Genomic DNA, 23,491 nt, shown 5'->3' with positions numbered 1-23,491 from the left:
ATGAAAAAACCCAATAATCATTTTTAATGATAGACACCGACACGAAGGTAAGCCAAGTTGTCTATCAACGCAAAACATCACAACAATAACATCACAAAATTAACAAGTAGCACAAAATGTTACAGTAAACACTGAGTTGCTGAAACCACCAAGGCACCAAAAAATTAGCTTATTAGAATATGTTTGAGTTAATGGGAGTATAATCTATAAATAAAGGCTCAACTGGAGTTTTAAAACTAGTTCGAGTTGTTAAGGGTTATTGAGTTATCCAGAGTTTATTGTAAATATTTTATTTACTAACAGCATAACATACTTGTAAGTACACATTTTGTGATTACAAACAGACTCTATTATGTGTTTTATGTCAGTACACCGCTTGGCTAGCAAGGACAACACTCTTGCCGTAAATAAAGCCAAGTCACATCACTTTGAAACCATAGAAACAACATAATAAACACTTACAAACTATAAACACATAACATTATAACACATAATACACATAGAAAAACTTCATGTACAACAGTCATTTACACATTTGTTACACATAAACACTTACAAAATATATTACAAAATATAATCTTAACACATATATACACATAATAAATAAAACACATTACTGCATCAAATAACACATAAAAATACTTACCAAAAACTATAAATTACAGTTAAATTATTTATAAAAAATGAGGTGTTTAATAGTAAAACAATAATTATTTATAGATTTAGTACATTGGTAAATACAACATTGTTTGTGTAGCTTTTATTAAATGACATACCTTGTAATAAATGTTCATCAATTTTAAAAAATAAGGTATTGAACAATTTTGTTCTTGAACATGCAACATATAGTTGACCATGTGAGAAGCGAGGGTTTTTGAGATAATTATCAAATTTATTGAAAAGATTGACCTTGACTTTTAATTATGACCATTGAGTATGCTAATCTTACAGGAAATTGATGATGTTTGAGAGTAAAAGGTAAATTTGTTATTGTGGTAACTGAACCCAAGGTACAAATACCCTCTTTCCAACTGAAATACCTCTTAGAACTTGCCCATCAATGTAATTGTTTTGTAGAGCATGCACCATCAATCGGGTCCCAGCTTTAAGATCTAAGTTTCTAAGTAACATTATAGCAGCACCAAGTTTTAGTTTTAGGCAATGAACAGGCATTCCTGATGGAATGAGATTGTTTAAAAACTCAACAGGAAAATTATTGATTTCATTAAGATCATCTGTTTCAATAGTATTAGCACTTAAATAAATTTTAAATCACCTGGTAAACGGTCTAAGACTTCTTCATTTATTGCTAATAAATCTACATTAGTGGGTGCCAATGGCACATTTTGCATAATTATCTTCTTCTGCATCTCCAAAAATCTTGTCTTCTATTAATTCATTTTCCCTAAGCAAGCACTGCTCAGGAATTTTAATGCACCCATGAAAGAAAGTTTTTAAAGTTTTTAAAGGTAATGTTTCGCTACCAACTTTTAAAAGTCATTGAGAGAATTCCTCTTCTTCTACCTGAACCCTCATTTTCTGTCAATGAAAATTGCTGAACATATTGCCAATGTTGAGAACATTTTATACAGGCTTCAACAATATCAGCTGGTTACCCTCTCTTTACAAGCGGAAGTATTTGCCTAAAGTTCCCACCCATAAGAATAACTTTACCACCAAAAGGAAACTTGTTGTTGCAAACATCTTGAAGTAACTTATCAATAGCATTTAAAGCATGTTTGGGTATCATGGATGCCTCAACAAGTAAATACAGGCTAACTTGCCTTAGGAATTGGCAGTGTATAGAATTTGGAGTTACATTGCATGTGCTATTTTCCAAAATCAGCGCAGGAAGTTTGAATTAAACATGAAGTGTACATCCTTTTTTTAAAAGAGTTGCAGCTATTCCTGTTCATGCAGCTGTTGCAATTATAATATGTTTACTGCTGGTTTCAGCGATTAAACAATTGTATGTAAATGTTTTACTACAACCTGCAGGGCCATCCATAAAAAAAAATCTAGACTGTTTATTTTCATTATTAGGTTGCTCATTTAGAGCAGAAAGAATAGCATCTGCAATTTGACACTAATTATTATTTAGTAACGGTCTAACTCGATTTGCTTTGTCAATAAAAACCTGAACATCTTCCTCCTCATTTTGTGGGACATAATCTGAAAACTCATCTCAAGTAAATAGATTATAATCAGCTAAAGTTTTACCATTCTGATTAGTTATAGATTCAATTATACATTCTTACAATCATCTTATTGCTACCTCTTTGCCTAACTTTCCATTTACAATGTTTGTTATCAAAAACAAGATGGTAAGGAATTTCAACATATGGATGGTGGCAGGCTTGTTCATTTTCAGCATTTAATTTAAACCGCGCAGTTAGATAAGTGTCACACTGTGCTGCACAATCAAAAGCTGCCTGTTCTTCATCTTCTACAAAATATATCATCTGATTATCTGGTAGATGAACCTGTCGAATGATGTTATATGACATATCACTTAAGGAACACTCAAATATTCGCCACAATGCTTTTGGAGCGGATACATAATGACAATTTAAAAAATATGTATATTTTATCATAGTTAACTTGTCATTTATCAACTCATTGGCACAGTCATGCCCTTTGTAAATGCACTTATATAAATAATTAACTGACTTTATAGTCATGCAGGGTTCAACCTTTATGTGCGCTTGATATTTTTTAGATGGGTTATAAGGTAAAACCCAATCCTTATTAACTTGATTACCTTTTATATTAACAATTCTTCCATTATCAACATGTCTATAGCGTGGGGATTAAATTCTTTAGGAAATTTTTTTGTGCATTTTCCGTCTTTCATGCAGGGAGAATTGGGATTTAAAATTCCATATGGTCCATGAATCATCCTGATTTTTTTAATTTCATGATGTTCAGGATCAACAGTTGGGTTTGGAATTTCTGCTGATATCAAACTATCAATATCTTTTGCTGTTTCTAGCTTATCAGCATTTGCAAAGTGCAATAAAATATGTATATGTGGCAAACCATATTTTGTTAAATCAATAACTTGTACATGACTTATAACTTTGCTTAAGACTCCATGCTTAAAAATATCCTCTAATAAAGATTTAAATTTTATTTTAGATACCCGATAAACTAAATCAGTTTTTTCATAAGCAGTTTAGCTTGGGTTTAAGTTTTCTAATATTTCTCTCCATTTTGGATTGCAGGTAAAAGTAATGAATAGATCTGATCTACCATATTTCTTTATGACTGCCATCGCAACTTTGTCTATCATGAGCTTCAAGCAAAGACATTTTGACAACAGAAGTTGGTCTATCTTCTGAAGCTGCTTGGTTGATTTCTTCATCCTGTACTTCTGCCATGATTTTTAAATGTTAGAGCAAATGGGTTTTTTTGATTAATTAAAGTTTGCAAGAATTGAATTAACTCATGTATTAGGACACTACTGCATTAGTATCATTGATATATAACTGACAATATGTGGGCAGAACACCTTCAGGCCTAAAATTTCCTACACGATGCAAAATTTGCCCACAGACCTTAAAACAGAAAGGGCCATTATTTAAGGAAGAAGCTATTTTTGTGCTGATGGAGGCAAAAGATAATGAGGAATAGTAACTCCTTGTGTGTTTAAAAAAATTTTGATTGACGGCATGATCAACATGGCTTCCTGTCATTAAATCAGTCAACAATGTTGGATATGGAGAAAGAGGAGCTAACACAACTTTTCCTGAATGGCAGCACAAAAAATGAGTTTCATTTAAAAACTTCTTTGCACCACAATACTGAAAAATATGGTTTAATTCTCTGAGGTAGTTACGCTCTATAGCAATATTATTTCTTGCTATACAATGGATAATATACCTATTAAGTTCTCACCTAGCCTGATTTCTTTCATTTTGATTACAATTTATTTCAGCTTGCCTGGGCTGATCTCTTTTATTTCGACAACGATTTATCTCAGCTTGCCTAGGCTTATTTCTTTCATTTCAACAATGATTTATCTCAGCTCACCTAAGCGCATATCTTTCATTTCAACGACTGTTCAATTCATCTCGCCTGGCCTGGTTTCTTTCATTTCGAAGAAGTCTAATAATTTCACTTCTCAAATTATCAGACATTATTAAGCATCAAATGAGTGTGTAAAAATGATGCTTTATTTAATAAAAGTTGAACTTTTAGTTTTCTTCATTAAACCGATCTAAAATAAAGTGTAAGCAAATAAAACAGAGTATAATATAACTTATGATAATAGTAGATGCAGAACATAATATAACTAGTTATGTTCTGCATCTACTGTTAATCATATTTTAATTAGATGTTTTAAAATGTTTTAGCAATGTGTAAAAAAAAAATGTTTCAATCAAGAACTTAAACTAAAGTTATAAATAAATTGGTATAATCTTTTTAACTGAGTAATGTTATATATTTAAGGTAGTTATTATTAATTATTGATAAAATGTTATTAGTATTTAATCAAAAAAACAATAAAAAGTAATTTAAAAAATTATAAAATTTTTACATATAAAAACTCATAAACAAATCAAATTGAAAAAAATTATAAGGTCTATCTGCTCAGCAAGTAGCGCTTGCAGTGAATGGTGAAATGTAATCCTCCATCATAAAATCCCTTTCTTTGAAATGCATTTAATGCAAGATTTGCAATAAATAACTAAATACAAAACTAATAACAGAAAACCTCTATAAACAATCATATATTCAAGTGAAAAAATCTTGGAAATATTGAAACTTCTTGAACTATTTTAATTTTTTTATATATTTAATATTCTAGAAAAATTAAAATAAATGTATGTATATATATATATATACATACATTTATTTTAATTTTTCTGCATTGTATTATTGACCTTTTTTCTTTAGAATATATATATATATATATATATATATATATATATATATATATATATATATATATATATATATATATGTATGTATATATGTATATATGCATTTATGTATATATGTATATATGTATATATGTATATATGTATATATGTATGTATGTATGTATGTATATATATATATATATATATATATATATATATATATATATATATATATTATATATATATATATATATATATATATATATATATATATATATATATATATACAGGGCTTGTCATGAAGAAAATCGTCAAGCGTGTTATATCGCACTCGTAAAATTAGAATATGTTTTCATCGAGCGTGATTATGTGCGCTCGAGATAACGTCGGCGAGCGCGACCATGAAAATTGCTGAAGGCGATGCTCATAAAAAGCTTTTTTTATTTCTTTTTTTATTTGTTACATAATTCTTTCGTCAAAAAATGTTTGAATTAGTATCACACTCATAAAACTACTTCAACGAAGTAGATTTTTATACTTCCAAACTTCTTGTATATTGTCAGATCGCGATTTTATTTTTAACTATTTATGTTATAAAAAGTAATATCAAACAAAAACGCAACTTCTTATTGATTTAAGTAATGAAGTATAATTTAGTGAATTAGTTTTGCTTCGTTGTTTTGATATATGTATTTTAAGATGTTACGCAGTAAACTTAATTAACGGTTAATGGTTTTTATATTTCTTGATATTTTTTATTCAAATTAATTATTTAATTTTTTTCTAAAATTTCTTTTTTAAATTACGTTTTTTTATCTTAAAAAAATAACACAAGAATAATTTGAAATAATAATAAATAAGAATTATAACTTTCCATTTAATAAATATTGACGTCATTACTTTGTTTCCTTTTTCGAATGTCCTTAATTGCGAACATTCTAAACAACAGAATCGTTTTAAATTTGAGTTGCAATAAATAATAGTTAATAAAAAACCTATACTATGAACAAAAACTAATTTTAAAAATTACTCTATTATTAATATTTATTTTTATTATAAACGGTGTGTCGAATATTACAAACAGTAAATCAAATAAATCTTACTTGATATTTTCACAAGATTAAAAATACTCTGCAGTTTCAATTTTCTTATAATGGTTTTCTAATTTTCTATTCTTATTTTATTTGCGCATTTTTGTATTCACATTGTGTTTCCATGTGCACATTCCATTATTGAAATTAGCGATTATAACGACTTTAAACTGCTCATTCATTACGTTAGTGCAAAAGAGAACGATGTTGTGCTTTTTATATTTTATATCAGTGCTTTGATAACAGAATATCTTTAATAAAAAATCTTTTTTAAATATTTTATGAAAATAAAAAAATAGTCCCGAACTATTGGACGAACATTATTTTATACGCACGTTATAAGCTGAATGCGCGTTGTTTATCGCGCCTAGAACGTTTGAAAATACCGTTTACGGTCGCATTTTACGAGCGGTGCGCGATCGCGCTCACTTCATCACAAGCCCTGTATATATATATATATATATATATATATATATATATATATATATATATATATATATATATATATATATATATATATATATATATTTATATATACATATATACATAAACATTAAAATATTATTATGGAGAAAACATTGTCTATACAAAATGTCCTAAAAATTTAATGAAAGTTACTAAAACTTATGTTATATCAGTTTGTATACTTACCTTTATGAAAAAAACAATAAACTAAAGTTAAACATATTTAATTAAGGAAATAGAACCTCTTAAATGTTTAAACGGGGAAGAACTAATAATAAAAAGGAATCCCATTTTTTAACAAAATTTATTTATCATCAAAAGCATAAATTGTTAGCAAAGAACAGAGTATATATCTTTTAAACAATTTTTTTTTTAAATTAGCAAAGTACAAATTGTTAATGAAAAGGAACAGAGTATATATCTTTTGGACGAAATTTACTTAAAAAGTAACAGTATGTAAATATTTAATGAAGTATATATCTTTTCAATAAAATTTACTTAAAATTATAAATATTAAAAAAATTATAGATGTTAAAAAACTATATATCTCATAAGACAGAGAAGAGAATTAAGAGTGTTACGATACAAGTTTAAAATAGTATGAGGAATTGAAGTCATTAATTGGCACCACCCACTTATATCTTCTCTTTTCTTATCATGTCATAAACGTGTTAGTAGTATTTATGGTCATATTGTTAGAATAAAATTTCAATTTACTCAGAAGTATTTTCAACATTTCTTTCAAACACATGCTTTCAACATTATTTTTCAACGCAATTTATGATTGCACTAAATACAAACAGTTTTAATTTATGTGTTTCGTCATGACAGTATACCACTTTACTGGCACGGACAACACTCTTGCTCTCAACAAAGCCAAGTCACATTATAGCAAAGTACACTACTTGGTTAGCAAGGTCTACACTCTTGCTTAAACTAAGCAAAGTTACAACAACTTGAAACCATGCAAACAACATAATAACCACTTACAAACTAAACACATAACATTATTACTCATCACAATACACATTATAACACATCACAAACATAGAAACACTTCATATTTAAAAGATAATAATAAAGCACATATAAAGACATAATTAAACACATATAAAGACATAATTAAACTCATATAAACACATAATTACACATGACACATAACACATATATCTATAACACATATAAACACATAATAAATAACACATAATAAATAACACATATAAACACATAATAGTTAACACATAAATATAATTAAATATATAAATTAGGAAAAATATATTAGTTAGAAACATTTACAAATACAACCTTATTTTTGTAATCTTTTTTTAATAACATACCTCATAATAAATGTTTAACAATTTAAAAAAAAAAAATCTAATGACCTGGTTTTTAATATTATAAAAAGAAACAGATTTTCCTTAATTTCTTTAAAATAAGGTATTAAATTATCTTGTTCTTGAACATGCAAGATAGAGTTGACTGTGAGAGAGTTTTGGAAAAGGGCATCGTCTTCTAGAATCATCATCTTCTTATAATTTAAAAAAATAAAAATTACAGATTAATATACTTTAAATACAATTGACAAAGGACTTAAATTGTGTTATTATTAAAATGCATGAATTAATTAAATTAATTAAACCTGACTTTAAAAGTTACTAGACCAATTTAAAAATAACATAAGGTTTATCCTTTAATTATTAAGTCATTAAATCAAAAAGTTTTCAATCTTATTACTGATTAAGGTGATGAAGCAAAGTTTTTGATCTGCAGATATTAACAGACTATAAAGATTTCAAAATTGCGTGGTCAAAAATATAAAGACAAATATTACAAGGCTAAGCATGCTAAAAACTCTGTGTCAAACGCGCACGAATGAGTAACAGCAGGGTTAAATTAAGCATTAATTATAAGCGATTATTTAAATTATAAATAGTCATAAGGCTTAAATTAATGTGAAAAAAAAATTGTAGTTATGAAAACATTTAGAATATTTACACTCAATATCTGCATATCTGCTCGCTGTATTGTGGCTAAACTAAGAAAAACTTTCTGCAAAGGTTTTTCATAGTTTTAAGGAGGGTGGGGGGGGGGGGGGAAATTGTGAGGTATGGGTATGATCATTTAGTTTTATATGAGATTTTGTAATTAATATATACTGTTATATAGTAACATAATATTCTTGTTTAATCATAAAATCTTAAGTTAGTCTATCAATAGATTTTTGATAAATAATTGAATAGTTACCTTGCTATCAATCAATATAATTTTACAGAAAAGTTTTACAATTGAAGAGCATTTATAAACAGCATAAACTCATCAAAAAACAAACACCTGATATTACATTAATGTCATTATTATAATCTAACATATAAACTAAAATTTTCAAAAAAAATGCACAATCAAGAGTGTAAAATCAAAAAGTGTTTTTATTCCCATACACTTCTCACACCTATTATTTAAATGCTATTGAAAATATTATCAAAAAGTATTCATATTCCCATGCACTTCTCACATCTATTGTTTAAATACTATTGAAAATATTATCAAAAAGTATTCATATTCCCATGCACTTCTCACATCTATTGTTTAAATACTATTGAAAATATTATCAAAAAGTATTCATATTCCCATGCACTTCTCACATCTATTGTTTAAATACTATTGAAAATATTATTAAAAAGTATTCATATTCCCATGCACTTCTCACATCTATTGTTTAAATACTATTGAAAATATTATCAAAAAGTATTTATTTTCCCATGCACTTCTCACATCTATTGTTTAAATACTATTGAAAATATTATCAAAAAGTATTCATATTCCTATGCACTTCTTACATCTATTGTTTAAATACTATTGAAAATATTATCAAAAAGTATTCATATTCCTATGCACTTCTCACATCTATTGTTTAAATACTATTGAAAATATTATCAAAAAGTATTCATATTCCCATGCACTTCTCACATCTATTGTTTAAATACTATTGAAAATATTATTAAAAAGTATTCATATTCCCATGCACTTCTCACATCTATTGTTTAAATACTATTGAAAATATTATCAAAAAGTATTCATATTCCCATGCACTTCTCACATCTATTGTTTAAATACTATTGAAAATATTATCAAAAAGTATTCATATTCCCATGCACTTCTCACATCTATTGTTTAAATACTATTGAAAATATTATCAAAAAGTATTCATATTCCCATGCACTTCTCACATCTATTGTTTAAATACTATTGAAAATATTATCAAAATTTAAATGCTATTACTCATTTAATATGTTTTTCAATAAAATAATGTGAGAGATAAATATATTTAATTTTTGTAATTTGAAGTATTCAAACACATTTAAATAAGACTAAAAGTTTTTGATTATTAAATTATCAATTTTGTCTGCAAATATTTTAATGATAAAAATAAACAGGCATATTTATCTCCATACCAACTTTTAGTATACCATATATGGTAAAGTATACAGTAACGGGTGATGCGGAATTTATCGGACAAATCCTAATTTCATTATTTGAGCATAATTATTAGTTTTTGTGGCTTATCTTTGATTTTATCACAAAAACTGATTATTACTTGAGCATAATAATCAGTTTTTGTGGTAAAATGAGGTTAAATGCAGCTGAACGAGAATCTTTTCGAAAGCGACTAAAAATGTTTTTTGTAAATAAACCTAATATAAAAAAAAAATCGTAAATCATTTTGAAAAGGAAGGGTTTGCTCGAAGTACAATATATGATAACCTAAAAAAACTTGAAACTGTTCAATCGTTTTCTGATATAAATCACCCTGGTCAACTGACATCAAGGATTAGAGAAAAGAAAGCGGAATTAACGAGACTTGTCAACAATCGAAAAGGGGTCAGTCAGAAAAAAATAGGTATTAAATTCGGTGTAAATCAATCGACAATTGGTCGTCAGTTAAAAAAAATGAATATTAAATATAGAAAACGTAAAAAGACTCCAAAATACACTGTAGAACAACAAATAAAGGCAAAGAAAAGAAGCATGAAACTAGTTTACCAACTCTATAACACAAAATTGCTTTTAGTCATCGATGACGACAAATACTTTTGTTTTGCAGGGGACAACATGCCTGGAAATTCTGGATACTACACAAACAACAAAAAGACATGTCCAGAAAGTGTTTATTTTATAGGAAAAGAGAAATTTCCAAAAAAATTATTAATGTGGATAGCCATATCTGACCGTGGTATGTCCGAGCCATTGTTTCGCACTTCCAATGCTGTAGCGATCAATTCATCAATCTATATTAATGAATGTTTAGGAAAACGACTTCTTCCATTTATTCACAAGTATCATGGAGACTTTAACTATTTATTTTGGCCAGATTTAGCAAGTTCTCATTATTCTAAAGATTCTCTAAATTGAATGGACCAATATGTCTATTACGTTGATAAAGAATCCAATCCCCCAAACGTGCCTCAAGCACGACCAATTGAACATTTTTAGGGACATTTGGCACAGAAGGTTTACGAGGGAGATTGGCAAGCTTCAACAGAGCAAGTTTTGATTGATCGCATTAAACTAAAACTACAAGAAATTGATTTAAACTGTTTACAGTCGCATATGAAAGGCGTCAGAGCAAAATTGACATCAATTGCAGATGGTGGTGTTTTTTCATATAAAAAATGATATATTTTTATTAAAAGATAAAGGCTTTATTTAAAAAAAATATAATAGTAGTTTGTTTTTTTATTTATAAATAAGTTATTGACGTTTTGAAAACGTGAATAGAAAAAATGAAAACTTTTAATCAGTATTGCCTAATAAAAACTTTTAAAAATTATTTTAGTATTCAAGAAAAATAGTTATTTAATAAGAAAAAAAGAAAAAACAAAGTTGTTTTGGCCAAAAACTTTATTCTTTTTTTAGCTATAAATGCTTTTGCGTTTAATTTCAGTTAAACTGCTTAATTAGTTTAATTTTTGTTTTAAAGATCAATTCTCTTAGAAACAGCAATTTTTTTTTTTTGCTTTATTATCAGAGTTATAATAATTATCATAATTAGCTACTTATAAGTTTAAACTCTTCTTGTTATCTACAGAAAACTGCAGACAGCGATAGTTAATAGTAAGTGACAGCAATAGCAGACAGCCATAATTGATTATAGGTGACAGTGACTGCAGAGTCAATTTTCTAAACATAATCTTTTGCATATTCTTTGTCTAATTTTAACTTTGAGATCTTAATTTCTAAATGAGTTGAAACAAGTTTAAATAATTTGAAAAATTTTGAGTATGTTATGTAAATATTGTCACATCTGCATTACTTTGCCATATATTACCTTACTATGTAAGGTAATATATGGCAAATTCATTTTGATAAAATTGGTAATCTGTTATGTGAGCTGGTTTTTTTTTCCTAATGTTATTACTAACCTGTACTGATCCAAATTTTTATGAAGTATTGTGGAGTACAATTTCTTCTAAACTGCTGTATATGATGAGAAAAAATGATTTAGTATGATTACACATAACGAGTAAACATTTTTATACTAAAAAATCATTAAAGGAAAAAAAAATATATTTTTTTTTAAGCATTTGATATATGATAACATTTTTCAGACAGAAGAACAAATAGTTGATATAGAAAGAAATGAAAATGATCAAGAACAGCGATATATAAAATACATTTGTAAGGATATTTGTTATGTTTTCAAATTGTTCTTGTAATTCTTTGTTAATAATTCTGTTTCTATTTTCTATTAATTTTGATAGCAAATCTCAAAGAGCTGCAAAGTGAAGAAGCTCGCCAAGCAAGCAACATTCAGGCTCAAATTGAAGAGTGTAAAGCAAGATGGGAAGGAAAGTTGAAGGAAGTAGATGAAGTGAGGTAATTCTATCACAATTTTTTTGAATTAAATATGTTAAGAAAAATATTAAATTTACTTAAAAAGGGTGAAATATAACTAACATTATGATTGCTTAATTTAATTGATTTAATATAATTAGTTGTTGTCATTAGTAAAATTTTTAATGATCTCAAGTACAATATTGGAAAGAATGCTATCAGCAGCCATTCTGGTAAAAAGATAGCAAGTACGGTGAGACAATTACTTATCTATTATCAATATTTAAAAATTGTTATGAAGTTATATAAAGAAAACTAATATTTATTTCTTATTATAATTTGTTTGATAATAAATATTAAAAGTAATAAATACTATAAATAGCAATCTTTAGTTTTCTAACTTTATCATCGCTGTTCTCTTTTTGCAATTCTTTTCCATCATAAAACATATACTCTCTTTCTATGTTTAAAATGCTTTGTTAGGTTGTAGCTTTTTTTTAAGAGCAAACATTTATTATAAATATTTAACAATGAAGTAAAAAGTTTAAAAATTTCTAGAAGACTTAACAATTAACAAATCATTTCTTCTTATTTTTAATAAATCAATAATAAATAAAAATAAAGTTAATATTTTTTAAATACAAATCTTATAGTTTTTATCTTTATGATATTAATCCCTTTAAAAATAAAAAGTTAGATTTTAACTGACATATATTTAAGGACTTGGAAATATACCGCCTTGCAGAAATAAAAAAAGAACAAGAAGTCATTGCTGTAGGTAACATTTTCTAAAGTGCATTAGAGTTAAAACTGATATAAATTATTTTAGTTCAGCTTGTTTTAAATTTTGTGAAGTGAAAAAAAAAATAATAAAAAAAAAGCTTTTCAAGTGCTTTTTAAATGCTTATTTATAATATAGTATCAAATCTTTATACTTTAATTGTTAATTTATGTAAGATTGTGCATGGTACATGTCAATTTAGAAATTATTTTGTTCTCAATTTTGAATCTCAACTTTGTTCTATCAATTTTTTAAACTTGTTTTATTATGCTTAAGTATTTCAACTCCAAAATGGCCAATTAATCAAAGCCATTTGAAAGCCAAATTATTGTATATCTCCAAACAATAATAATTATTTAATGCTATTTGTTCTACTAAATACAGATTCTAGCCAATCAAATCTAAATACAGATTCTAGTCAATCAACCAGCTTGCTTTTTATAATTTTATAATGGAAGCTGCACAAAATGTTTTTTCTTGTAATTCAATAATGTAGCTTTGTTATTTTGTTTATTTATTTAAAAAATTATTGTTTTTAAAATATTTATCTTTAAATAAATAATGAAAAATTTATTTAAAATGTAATAATAGTTGTGTAATGATTAATCTTATTAAAAAAAACTCAAATGTTTTATTTTTGTTATTAAAGATCTGGTAATTTTTTTTTTTTTAATATTATTCATCTCCCTAAGATTAAGAGGAACACTGCAGTGGAGAAGTTTAATTGTGGTTACAACCCTCTCTCAGTTCTTTAACTCCAAACACGAACCTTGACAATCAAGGTGCAAAGAAATAATGCTGTGCAAAGAAATAAGTAAATCAAATTAATGCTGTTTTTTTCAGTGAAGACAAGTGAAGAAAACTTGAAAATGAACAAGAAATACTGATATGCATAAAAGTAACTGCACAAAGAAAAAAAGAGAATATGAACCATCCTATATAAATTCAAGGGGGATAAATATATAATATATAAATATTGATAAATATTAAAGAGAAAAATGTTGAAAGTAAATTTTGTAGTAAATGTAATGTAGAAAGTAAATGAAAATAATATGTTGAAAGTAATTGCTTAAATTGCATAATTTCTTATGAATTAAGAATTACACAGGAAAATAGAAAATTTATATTGAAACAATTCTGGAGTTTAGATGACAATAGCAAAAATGCTTTTTATGCTAAATTTACAAAAAGGAATGAACAGTAGTTAGAACTGTTTCTGATAATAGCAGAAGAAAGTATTCTTATCACTATTTTTGGAAAATGGGAGCTTTATTTACAAAATTTATAAAAACTTTTTTAGAGAAATCTAGGCATTTCTTAAGCAAGTGTGCATTACTTTCACTACAATTTAATAAAAGTTAAAAATGAAAACATATAAAATACATATTATCACAAACATTATTGGATGAAGTTGGTACTCACATAAATTTGTTTTCATGTATCAAACAATATAAGTAAAGAGAAGTGTTTAATACTAAATTTAATATGGATTTTTCATGATTAAAATAAGATGGTGTGATTGCTGTGAAGAAAATAAAATGATTATGGAATTTAACAACTTAAACAGTATAAAAAATAATTTTAGTGTCACCATTTTTTTAAGACAAATTCCTATCAAGAAAAGAAGAGTGATAAAGAATTCAGAGAAGTTGTTTATGTTTTGATATGTAAAAATCAGTTGTTTTGGAGTGAGTATACTGATGGTAGAACTGCTAACTATATCAGTGTTGGTAAAGTTATTAGTTTTAGAACATCCAAATGTAACAGAAGTTATTATTTGGCTGATTTATGTGTACCACAAAATTGATTTTCATGGCTTTTGCTTTAAAAGGGTTAATACTAGAATAAACTAGTTTGTACTAAAAAATTAGGTTAAGACAATTATACAAAATTTTTTAGAAGAAGGTCATTCTCTTGTGCAAGAAGTGGATAATGCTCATAGCTTAATTGAAAAAACCTTTGATACAAATAGAGTATTTATCCCAATTAGCATTTATTAAAAATGGTATTAAACAATTTGTGTGTCAAAAGAAATCCCAAACTCCATATCCTTTAGATGAGATCATCAGATTTTTTTAACTTTGAAATATTATCAAAGACTATGAATTTTTAAAAGATTTTTTTTAGTTAAGCAGCTAAAATATCATTCAAATTTTATAACATACAAGTACTATCACTCTATCATCAGAAATATGTTTAAGTATTTTGAAAAAATAAAGGACATCACAAGTTGGCACAAAAACACATTTGCAAGAAATAGTCCCTAGTGTCTCATTTGTCACAGCTCACATATTGTCACAGCTCCAATTCGTCTAAGCATAGAAAAAAACAAAGACAAGTTAATGGTATGTTTTTTGCCTGAAAGTTACTTTGCTTTTTATGAAACAATCTTAGAATAAAAGCGTTTTTTATTATACTTTTTTTTTAATAAACTAATATTTTTTGTTGAAATAGTCTTTGATTCTTACTGTATGTTAAAATTGTTTTCAATATATAGTAAGAATCAAGAAGAATTTTTCATATTGTTTTTGTATAGTGTGCTTGGTAATACCAATTTTACAATGCAAACAGTGACATGTCATGGATTTTGTATATTGTGTTTTTTAGTGTACTTATAGTGGTTTTTGTATAATATACTTTTTAATACCCACAATTCAAACAGTGGTAGTGTCATGGTTTTGGGGCTTACCCTTAGGTAATTCCAAAATAAATTTTTTACATATTTAAAGGAACAATTAATAACAAAAGTCAAATAATGAGTATTGCAAATGTAGTGGCATCCTAATTTCTGTTATAAAAGTTAAATAAATGTTTTTTTAAGGATATTTTTTTTGATGAATACTATTTTGTAATCAATTAATTTCATTTTGCTTTAAAAAAATGTTTAAAGTTAATCTGAAGAAATATGATTACTATCTCTTTCATATAAATTTTGTCTGAAATTTTAAAGGCATGTTAAGAAAAGTAACTTTGAATCTTTTATCTACTTTTTTTAATGATGCGTTTTTGGGAATTGAAACAAATAAGCACTTGGGTTCAGATCTGCTATTAAACTCTTGCAAACAAAAATTAGTTTAATAACTTTGGTAAGAAATTTGAATAAATATGAAAATTGTGAAAAAACTATTAATGCAAAATGCAAAACACAATAAGTTTTTAAAGAGGTTGATATTATTGAAAAACCTATCAAAAGTTTAAAGAGAGCCCATAGTGTTGTGAATAGCTTTTAGTAAATAATTTGCTATCATTTTATAATTATTTAATATTATCCTTTTTTTATTATTTTTCATTTTTACTTCTTTTTTTCAAATAAATATGTATGGGTTTAAATAAGCAAAAAAAAGTCTGTAAATGTGTATATATATATATATATATATATATATATATATATATATATATATATATATATATATATATACACACACTGTAGTATATGAAGGAATCATTTTATCAGTTTCTATGCCATTAAATTTTTTTTGCCTTTTAATGCATTTGTTACCTTTTTTTAATTTAAAGCATAAAAATTAACTTTTTATAATTACTACATTTATAATCTCATATAATTTTTTGATTTTCCATTGACAACTCTGTATGATGCTTCTTTAATTAAAAAATCTCTTTCCTCACACAATGCTTTGCAACTCTCTCCTATCTTCATGTATTTATACATGCATACTAATATAGATTTTATTTGAGATAAAATCTATATTAGTAAATTAAATACACACACGCGTGTGCACAGGCATGCCTGCGTGCACACAAGTATTATAAGCAAATTACAAGATTGATTTTTTTACTCAGTGTCGACTTGAAAATATCAAATTAAAGAATCAACTAAAGAAATATGAAATGCAGTTAAGAGAGAAGGTAAATTACAATTTCATATAGTAAGACTTTTACATAAATTTTGATTAACATTTAAATGTGGAATGTTTTTTTGAATGAAGAATTAGGTGTTAGAAATTAGGTAGATATATTACTTTTTAAAAATATATTTCTAAAGCATTATAATATTGTGACCAAATATTTATAAATATCATTTTACTTTTTAAAAATATATTTAGTTCAAATTATTTTAATGTATTTTTTTGCAGTTTACAATATAAAAGTAATAATTTTATATAAATTTTTGATTGATATTTAAATGTGGATTATTTTTTTTGTATGAAGAATAAAGTGAAGGATATTTATAACATTGTAATAAAATTATTATAAATATTATTTTACTTTTTAAGAACATATTTAGTCAAAATTGTTAAATGTTTTATTAATGCACATTTATATTTTATTTTAGGAAGAACTTGGTGAAGGATTGCATCTTATAGACTTTGAACAACTCAAAATTGAAAATCAAACCTTTAATGAAAAAATCGAGGATCGAAATGAAGTATATTTTTTATAATTGTTTTTTATAATTGGTGCTCAAAGTGAGGTAAGATGTTGCTGCATGCCATCCAGCTTCCTTTTTTTAAAAATTAAGTTTAATTAACTTATTTAGTAATTTATTACAATTTTTTTAATTGTAATTTTATTTATGCATATTCATAATATATGCTACTTTTTCAATTTATTAAAAATAGCATCCTTTTAGTATAATTACAAATTTTTACTTTTAAAAAACAATTCTTGCTTATTTATAAATTCAAAACAAATAAATAAGAAAGAGGCGGAAATGTATCATTCATGTCGAAAAGCATATAAAATATCCAAAAATGTTTGTTTCTCTCTCTCTCTCTCTCTCTCTCTCTCTCTCTCTCTCTCTCTCTCTCTCTCTCTCTCTAAATATATATATATATATATATATATATATATATATATATATATATATATATATATAAAATATATATATATATATATATATATATATATGAGAGATATATGCTTCTCTCTCTCTCTCTCTCTCTCTCTCTATATATATATATATATATATATATATATATATATATATATATATATATATATATATATATATATATATGAGAGATATATGCTTATCTCTCTCTCTCTCTCTCTCTCTCTCTCTCTCTATATATATATATATATATATATATATGCTTATATATATAGTTATATATACATATATATATATATATATATATATATATATATAATTTTTTTAATGAAAAAACTATATTTGTATTTCACCTAATGATTGCAATAGCATGAAACTTAAAGTTGTGAATTTTCTATTATATGTATATATATATATATATATATATATATATATACTCTTGCATGGTCGATGTAGCAGAACTGCGTTGTGACTCAGGCTATAAGATAGTCGATGTAGCAATACTCCCCGCATGTTTTACAGTTAAAAAATAATAATAAAACAAAAACGTTCAGAATGTTTTTAAAAACATTCTAGTCTTTTAATTTGCATTTTTTGTGGTTTTTTAAATTTAATTACTTTCCGCAATTAAATTAATGCGTTTTGACATAATCTAACCTTATTTTTGTATATATATATTTTGTATAACCTTAATTTTGTATATATATATATATATATATATATATATATATATATATATATATATATATATATATATATATATATATATTTATATATATATATATATATATATATATATATATATATATATATATATATATATATATATATACATATATACATAAACTTAGCACTGTCTATCGCACATCTCGATATCTAGATAATGGAGCTCATTAACATTATTTCAGAACAGAAAGCTACTATCAACCTGCAAGCCAACCAAATAAAAAAAACTTGAACAAAAATTTGCAGTTATTGAAACCAAAATCAACTCTCAACCAGCCACCCAATCAAGCCCACACCAGCCATCCTGGAGTAATATTGTCAGAAACAAGCCAAACTCATTGCCACAAATTGGTCAAGTCCTTGTCGAACTAAAGCAAGCAGCTAAACGTGAAAAGAATATAATAATATTTGGTGTCCCAGAACCAGTGTCCGCAGCAAATGTCACCCAAACACCACCATCAGTGTTACCCTGCATCATTGAGATCCTAAACGTTATAGGCCTTACCAATGATGATGTTAGTTTCTCCAAGCGTCTTAACACAAAAAAAGCATCAAATTGTCGACCTATTATTGTAGAATATTACTAACAAAAAAGTAGCTCTGATAAACTCTCTCAAACTCGCTACACATGAGAATTTCAAGACATACAGAGTCAGTCCTGACTTGTCTCCTGCTGAAAGAAAACTTGAGTACCAACTATGCAAAGACCGCAACATTCGTAATGATAAACTGCGTAATGAAAACCCTGAAGCACCCTTTCACTGGGGCATTCGTGATGGAGCAATCATCAAGATCCCGGTGCCCTTACTTCTCGCTCCACTCCAACTAACTAGCAATAATCTCAACACCAATCGCTTATGTACCACTAATATGCGCTCACTCTGTAACAAAATTGAGATTTTTAATCAATTTCTCATAGATATCAACATTGACATTGCCTGTTTAACTGAAACCTGGCTTAACCCCAGCGGTAAGCAAATTATTCTTTCTCAAATCAATAATAATTACACTTGCATAAGCACTGAATGTCAAGATCGCATGGGTGGTGGTACTGTTATATTCATAAACAAAAAATACTCAGATAAAATAGAAAAAATAAAATTAACTACAGACTACTCGTTTAACTTGGTGCCTAAACAAGAAATCAAACTAACAATCGCTTGTGTGTACCCAAAATTACTCCCCTGAGGATACTCTTCCTGCCTAGTTATATGTGCCTATATCCCGGTTTGGTCTAAAAGTGAGCAGCGCAATGCATCTTATCAACTTGCACAACTCATTGAACCAGCCATAATTCGTTGCACAATCGGCAACAAACCACTAATATTTCTTGCAGGGGATCTAAATGGCTGCCCTACTGACTTTGTTTGTCATTCTCACCAACTTATTCATCTCAGTACACACCCCACCAGAAAAACATCTATTCTTGACATCATTTTGAATAATGCCCCTAAACGCTATGTGTCGAATACCCTTCCTAGTTTTGATAATTCAGATCACCTTGTTGTAGTTAGTCAACCTCCTCTAAATCTCTATAAATCTACTTGCCCGGTTCCCCACGAGGTTGCTAACCGATCAGGTAGAATTGCTGACACTGTTGCACTGATACGATCTACCAATATTGAAATCTTAGTTGATTCACCGTATGAATTACAAGTTGCTTGCAACAACTTTTATCATTCTATACTCTCTGCCCAAGACATCTGCCAACCACTAAAATCAACAACGCTCGTTAACCCTAAGCCTTGGATGACACCACTTATTCGAGGCCTTATAAAAGAGCGTCAACAACTCTTTTTCTCCAGGTACTACAAAGAGTGGAAAGCACTTGCAAATCGAATTAGTAAACTAATTACCAAAAGAAAGAGAATCTATAACAGGCATTTCACTACTGGAAAAACAGATTTTTGGCGTGAACTCAGTCTTGCTGATAAAGGTCAAATCACCACCTATATCTGAGACACTAGCAAACCAATTAAATGATAATTTTCAAAGTGTTTGGACTGGCAAGAAACAACCGAGCCTCTCATGCTTCATTAACCGAGAGGCAAACCTGCCTACTACCCCTATTTTTACCCTTAATAACATTGCCAACCAACTCAGCAAACTCAAACCAGGTTCCTCAGGACCAGATGATCTCTCTCCGTTTTTACTCAAATCTGCTAGCTTTGAAATCGCCTCATCACTCTGCATCCTATTCAATCACCTCATAGAAAACAGTTACCTACCTGACCAATAGAAATCAGCAAACATAACACCGAATCTAAAAATTTCTAACCCACACTTGTCTAATGACTATCGACCAATTGCCATTACATCCGCATTATGTAAAGTTTTTGAACGTATTATTACCATATTCATTGTCCATCACACCAAGCACTTATGGGTCTCAAACAAACAGTTCGGTTTCCTTCCAGGCCGAAGTATGATGGACGCTATTATTCAAATTATAGAGGACTGGAGTCATGCGAAAGATAACAACAAATCAATTTATGCAATATTCTTTGATTTCGAAAAAGCTTTTGATCTTGTCAGTCATGACAAGTTACTGTTAAAGTTAGTGAACATTCTACCTAGCTGGCTCACCTCTTGGATTGCAGCTTACTTATCTAACCATCAACAAAGAATTAAAACAAATGATCACACCACTGACTGGAAATGTATTGAAGCAGGTGTACTTCAGGGTAGTGTTCTAGGTCCAATCCTGTTCATTCTATTTATTTCCGACATTAACGTCTATCTTCCACCTAAAACCATCCTCAAAAAATATGCTGATGACATACTGACCTATATAAGCGATGATAAAGTTCCTACCAACCTACCTCAATCCATTGTTGATGGTGTTGCTCTTTGGTCTAAGGTAAACGGAATGAAACTTAATGGCCCGAAATGTAAAATTATAAGAATTATTCCCAGATGTTCCGAAATTCAAGCTTTACCATTCATTGTACTCAATAATGCTGAATTTGAAATAGTAAGCAGCCACAATTACCTTGGAATCATGCTCAATGAGAATATTGATTGTGATGAACAATGGACAAAAGTTCACAACAATATAAAATCAGTACCATATCTGCTCAAACATCTTTAGCCAATTGGACACACTCAGCCAAACCTTTTACAAGTCTACTGATCTTACGCTATTAGCCACTTGATATATAGTGCTCCTATTCTCACTTTGTGCAGTGCTGCTGCAAAAAGAGAGATCCAACATTTTCATAAAAATGCCCTGCAAATTATTGGAATTGATATAACCAATTTAAGCAGCTTCAATATTATTTTTGACATTTAAGAGTTACTTGACAGGATCTGTATTAATATACTCAAAAAGATCCTTGCAGACCCATACCATCCTATAACCACTAAATTAACTCAAACCAACAGCAGAAACCCTACTATATTCCCATATGCTCTTAACACCGCTAAAACTACTACTTACCAAAAAAATTTTATTCAAAATACCTCTGTATCTTTCGTGATGGCATCAGTGACCTCTACCTCCCAAGCAATATTGGAAGCTCTACTGCCTTTTTAATGCATAAATAATATGTTCCTCCCCTGTATTCCTAGCAAACTATTAGTATTAAAGGACAGTAAAATTGTACAATTCATTACTTGTAATGCTATTCAATTTTAAATAAAGATTTATAAAATAAAAAAATAAAATAAAAATATATATATATATAAATATGTATATATAGAGAGAGAGATAGATAGATAGATATTTATGTATTAGGTTGCCATTAACCCTTTTCAGATAAAAAGTCAGAACTCAGTGTTTTTTGTGTGCTGTGGTTATCTTTTGTGATTAATTTAAGCCTAATTTATATTTAATTGTCCAATATTTAGTACATGCTAATAATAGTATTGTTTAATAAAAATTTCTTTAAAAATATATCAACTTTGTAGTTAAATAAAGAAAAAATTTATACAAATCCAAAAAAAAAAATTTTTTAAAAAGATATCAAAAAACTATTTTTGATATAAAAACTGAAGTTTTTCTGCAGTAAAAAACTGTAGTTTTTCTGCATCTTAAAAAGGATTAACACAAAAGATAACCATAGTGCATTAAAAACACTGAGTTTTGATTTTTTATCTAAAGAGGGTTTTAAAGCACCAAAATATCTGTATATACATAAATATATATATAGAGAGAAAGGATATCTTTAAATTATTGATTGATATCTTTTTGTTCTTTTTGTTTATAATCAATTATGATTAAACTCTCCATATAGGAGACAGAAATAAAACCTTAGTTGCCCATTTATTTAAACCTTTAATTCAAATTAGCAAATTGGAAAAAGTTAAATGTCCCTTTTGCCATAACATTGTCTAAAAATTGACATTGAACAACAAAGCATGTTGAAAAAGTGTGCTGATATAATACTATATGAAAATGTCTAGATGTAAAAAAAAAATGCAGATAAAAAATAAATTATGAATAAATAAATTACAAATCATCAGATGAAGGTGGTCTGGGAAACTCAGTAAATAAAAATAATTCAAAATTTTTAAGTTTTCCTTAAAATTAAGTACAATATAGGGCTTTTTTTTATGAGGGCTTACTAGCGATATATATTTTTTTGACAAATATAACAAACAATGTAAGACTAAATTACTACACAATATACAAATGCTCAAAGAAAGAAATAATCTTACTTATAGATTACTTATTTCTTATTGAATTCAAGTCTGATATTAAATTAGCATGGTATTATATATGTATATATATATATATATATATATATATATATATATATATATATATATATATATATATATATATATATATATATATATATATATAAATATATATATATATATATTAGGGTTTTGACTTTTTTCAACCCCATGCTCCTGTACTGTAGTTTAATTAACTATAACCTAAAAAGCACGAAATGAACTACTATTTGCATATCTTTTGAAAAAAGTTCACCCC

At 27.1% G+C, this 23,491-nt stretch overlaps 1 protein-coding gene across 2 annotated transcripts in view; it reads left to right on the top strand.

Moving 5' to 3' along the window:
* The window catches only part of LOC100213767 (cilia- and flagella-associated protein 184), a 69,692-nt gene that overhangs the window by 27,691 nt on the left and 18,510 nt on the right, over window positions 1-23,491 (top strand). For both annotated transcript variants that reach the window (XM_065803665.1, XM_065803664.1), the window contains exons 5-10: window positions 12,028-12,097; window positions 12,181-12,295; window positions 12,428-12,506; window positions 12,974-13,027; window positions 16,836-16,901; window positions 17,329-17,421. In XM_065803665.1, the coding sequence (XP_065659737.1) occupies window positions 12,028-12,097; window positions 12,181-12,295; window positions 12,428-12,506; window positions 12,974-13,027; window positions 16,836-16,901; window positions 17,329-17,421 (477 nt within the window). The remainder of the gene's footprint in view (window positions 1-12,027; window positions 12,098-12,180; window positions 12,296-12,427; window positions 12,507-12,973; window positions 13,028-16,835; window positions 16,902-17,328; window positions 17,422-23,491) is intronic.

Source organism: Hydra vulgaris, chromosome 08 (genome assembly GCF_038396675.1).
Source record: "Hydra vulgaris chromosome 08, alternate assembly HydraT2T_AEP".
NCBI lineage: Eukaryota > Metazoa > Cnidaria > Hydrozoa > Anthoathecata > Hydridae > Hydra > Hydra vulgaris.
This window is presented reverse-complemented; position numbering and strand designations above follow the sequence as displayed.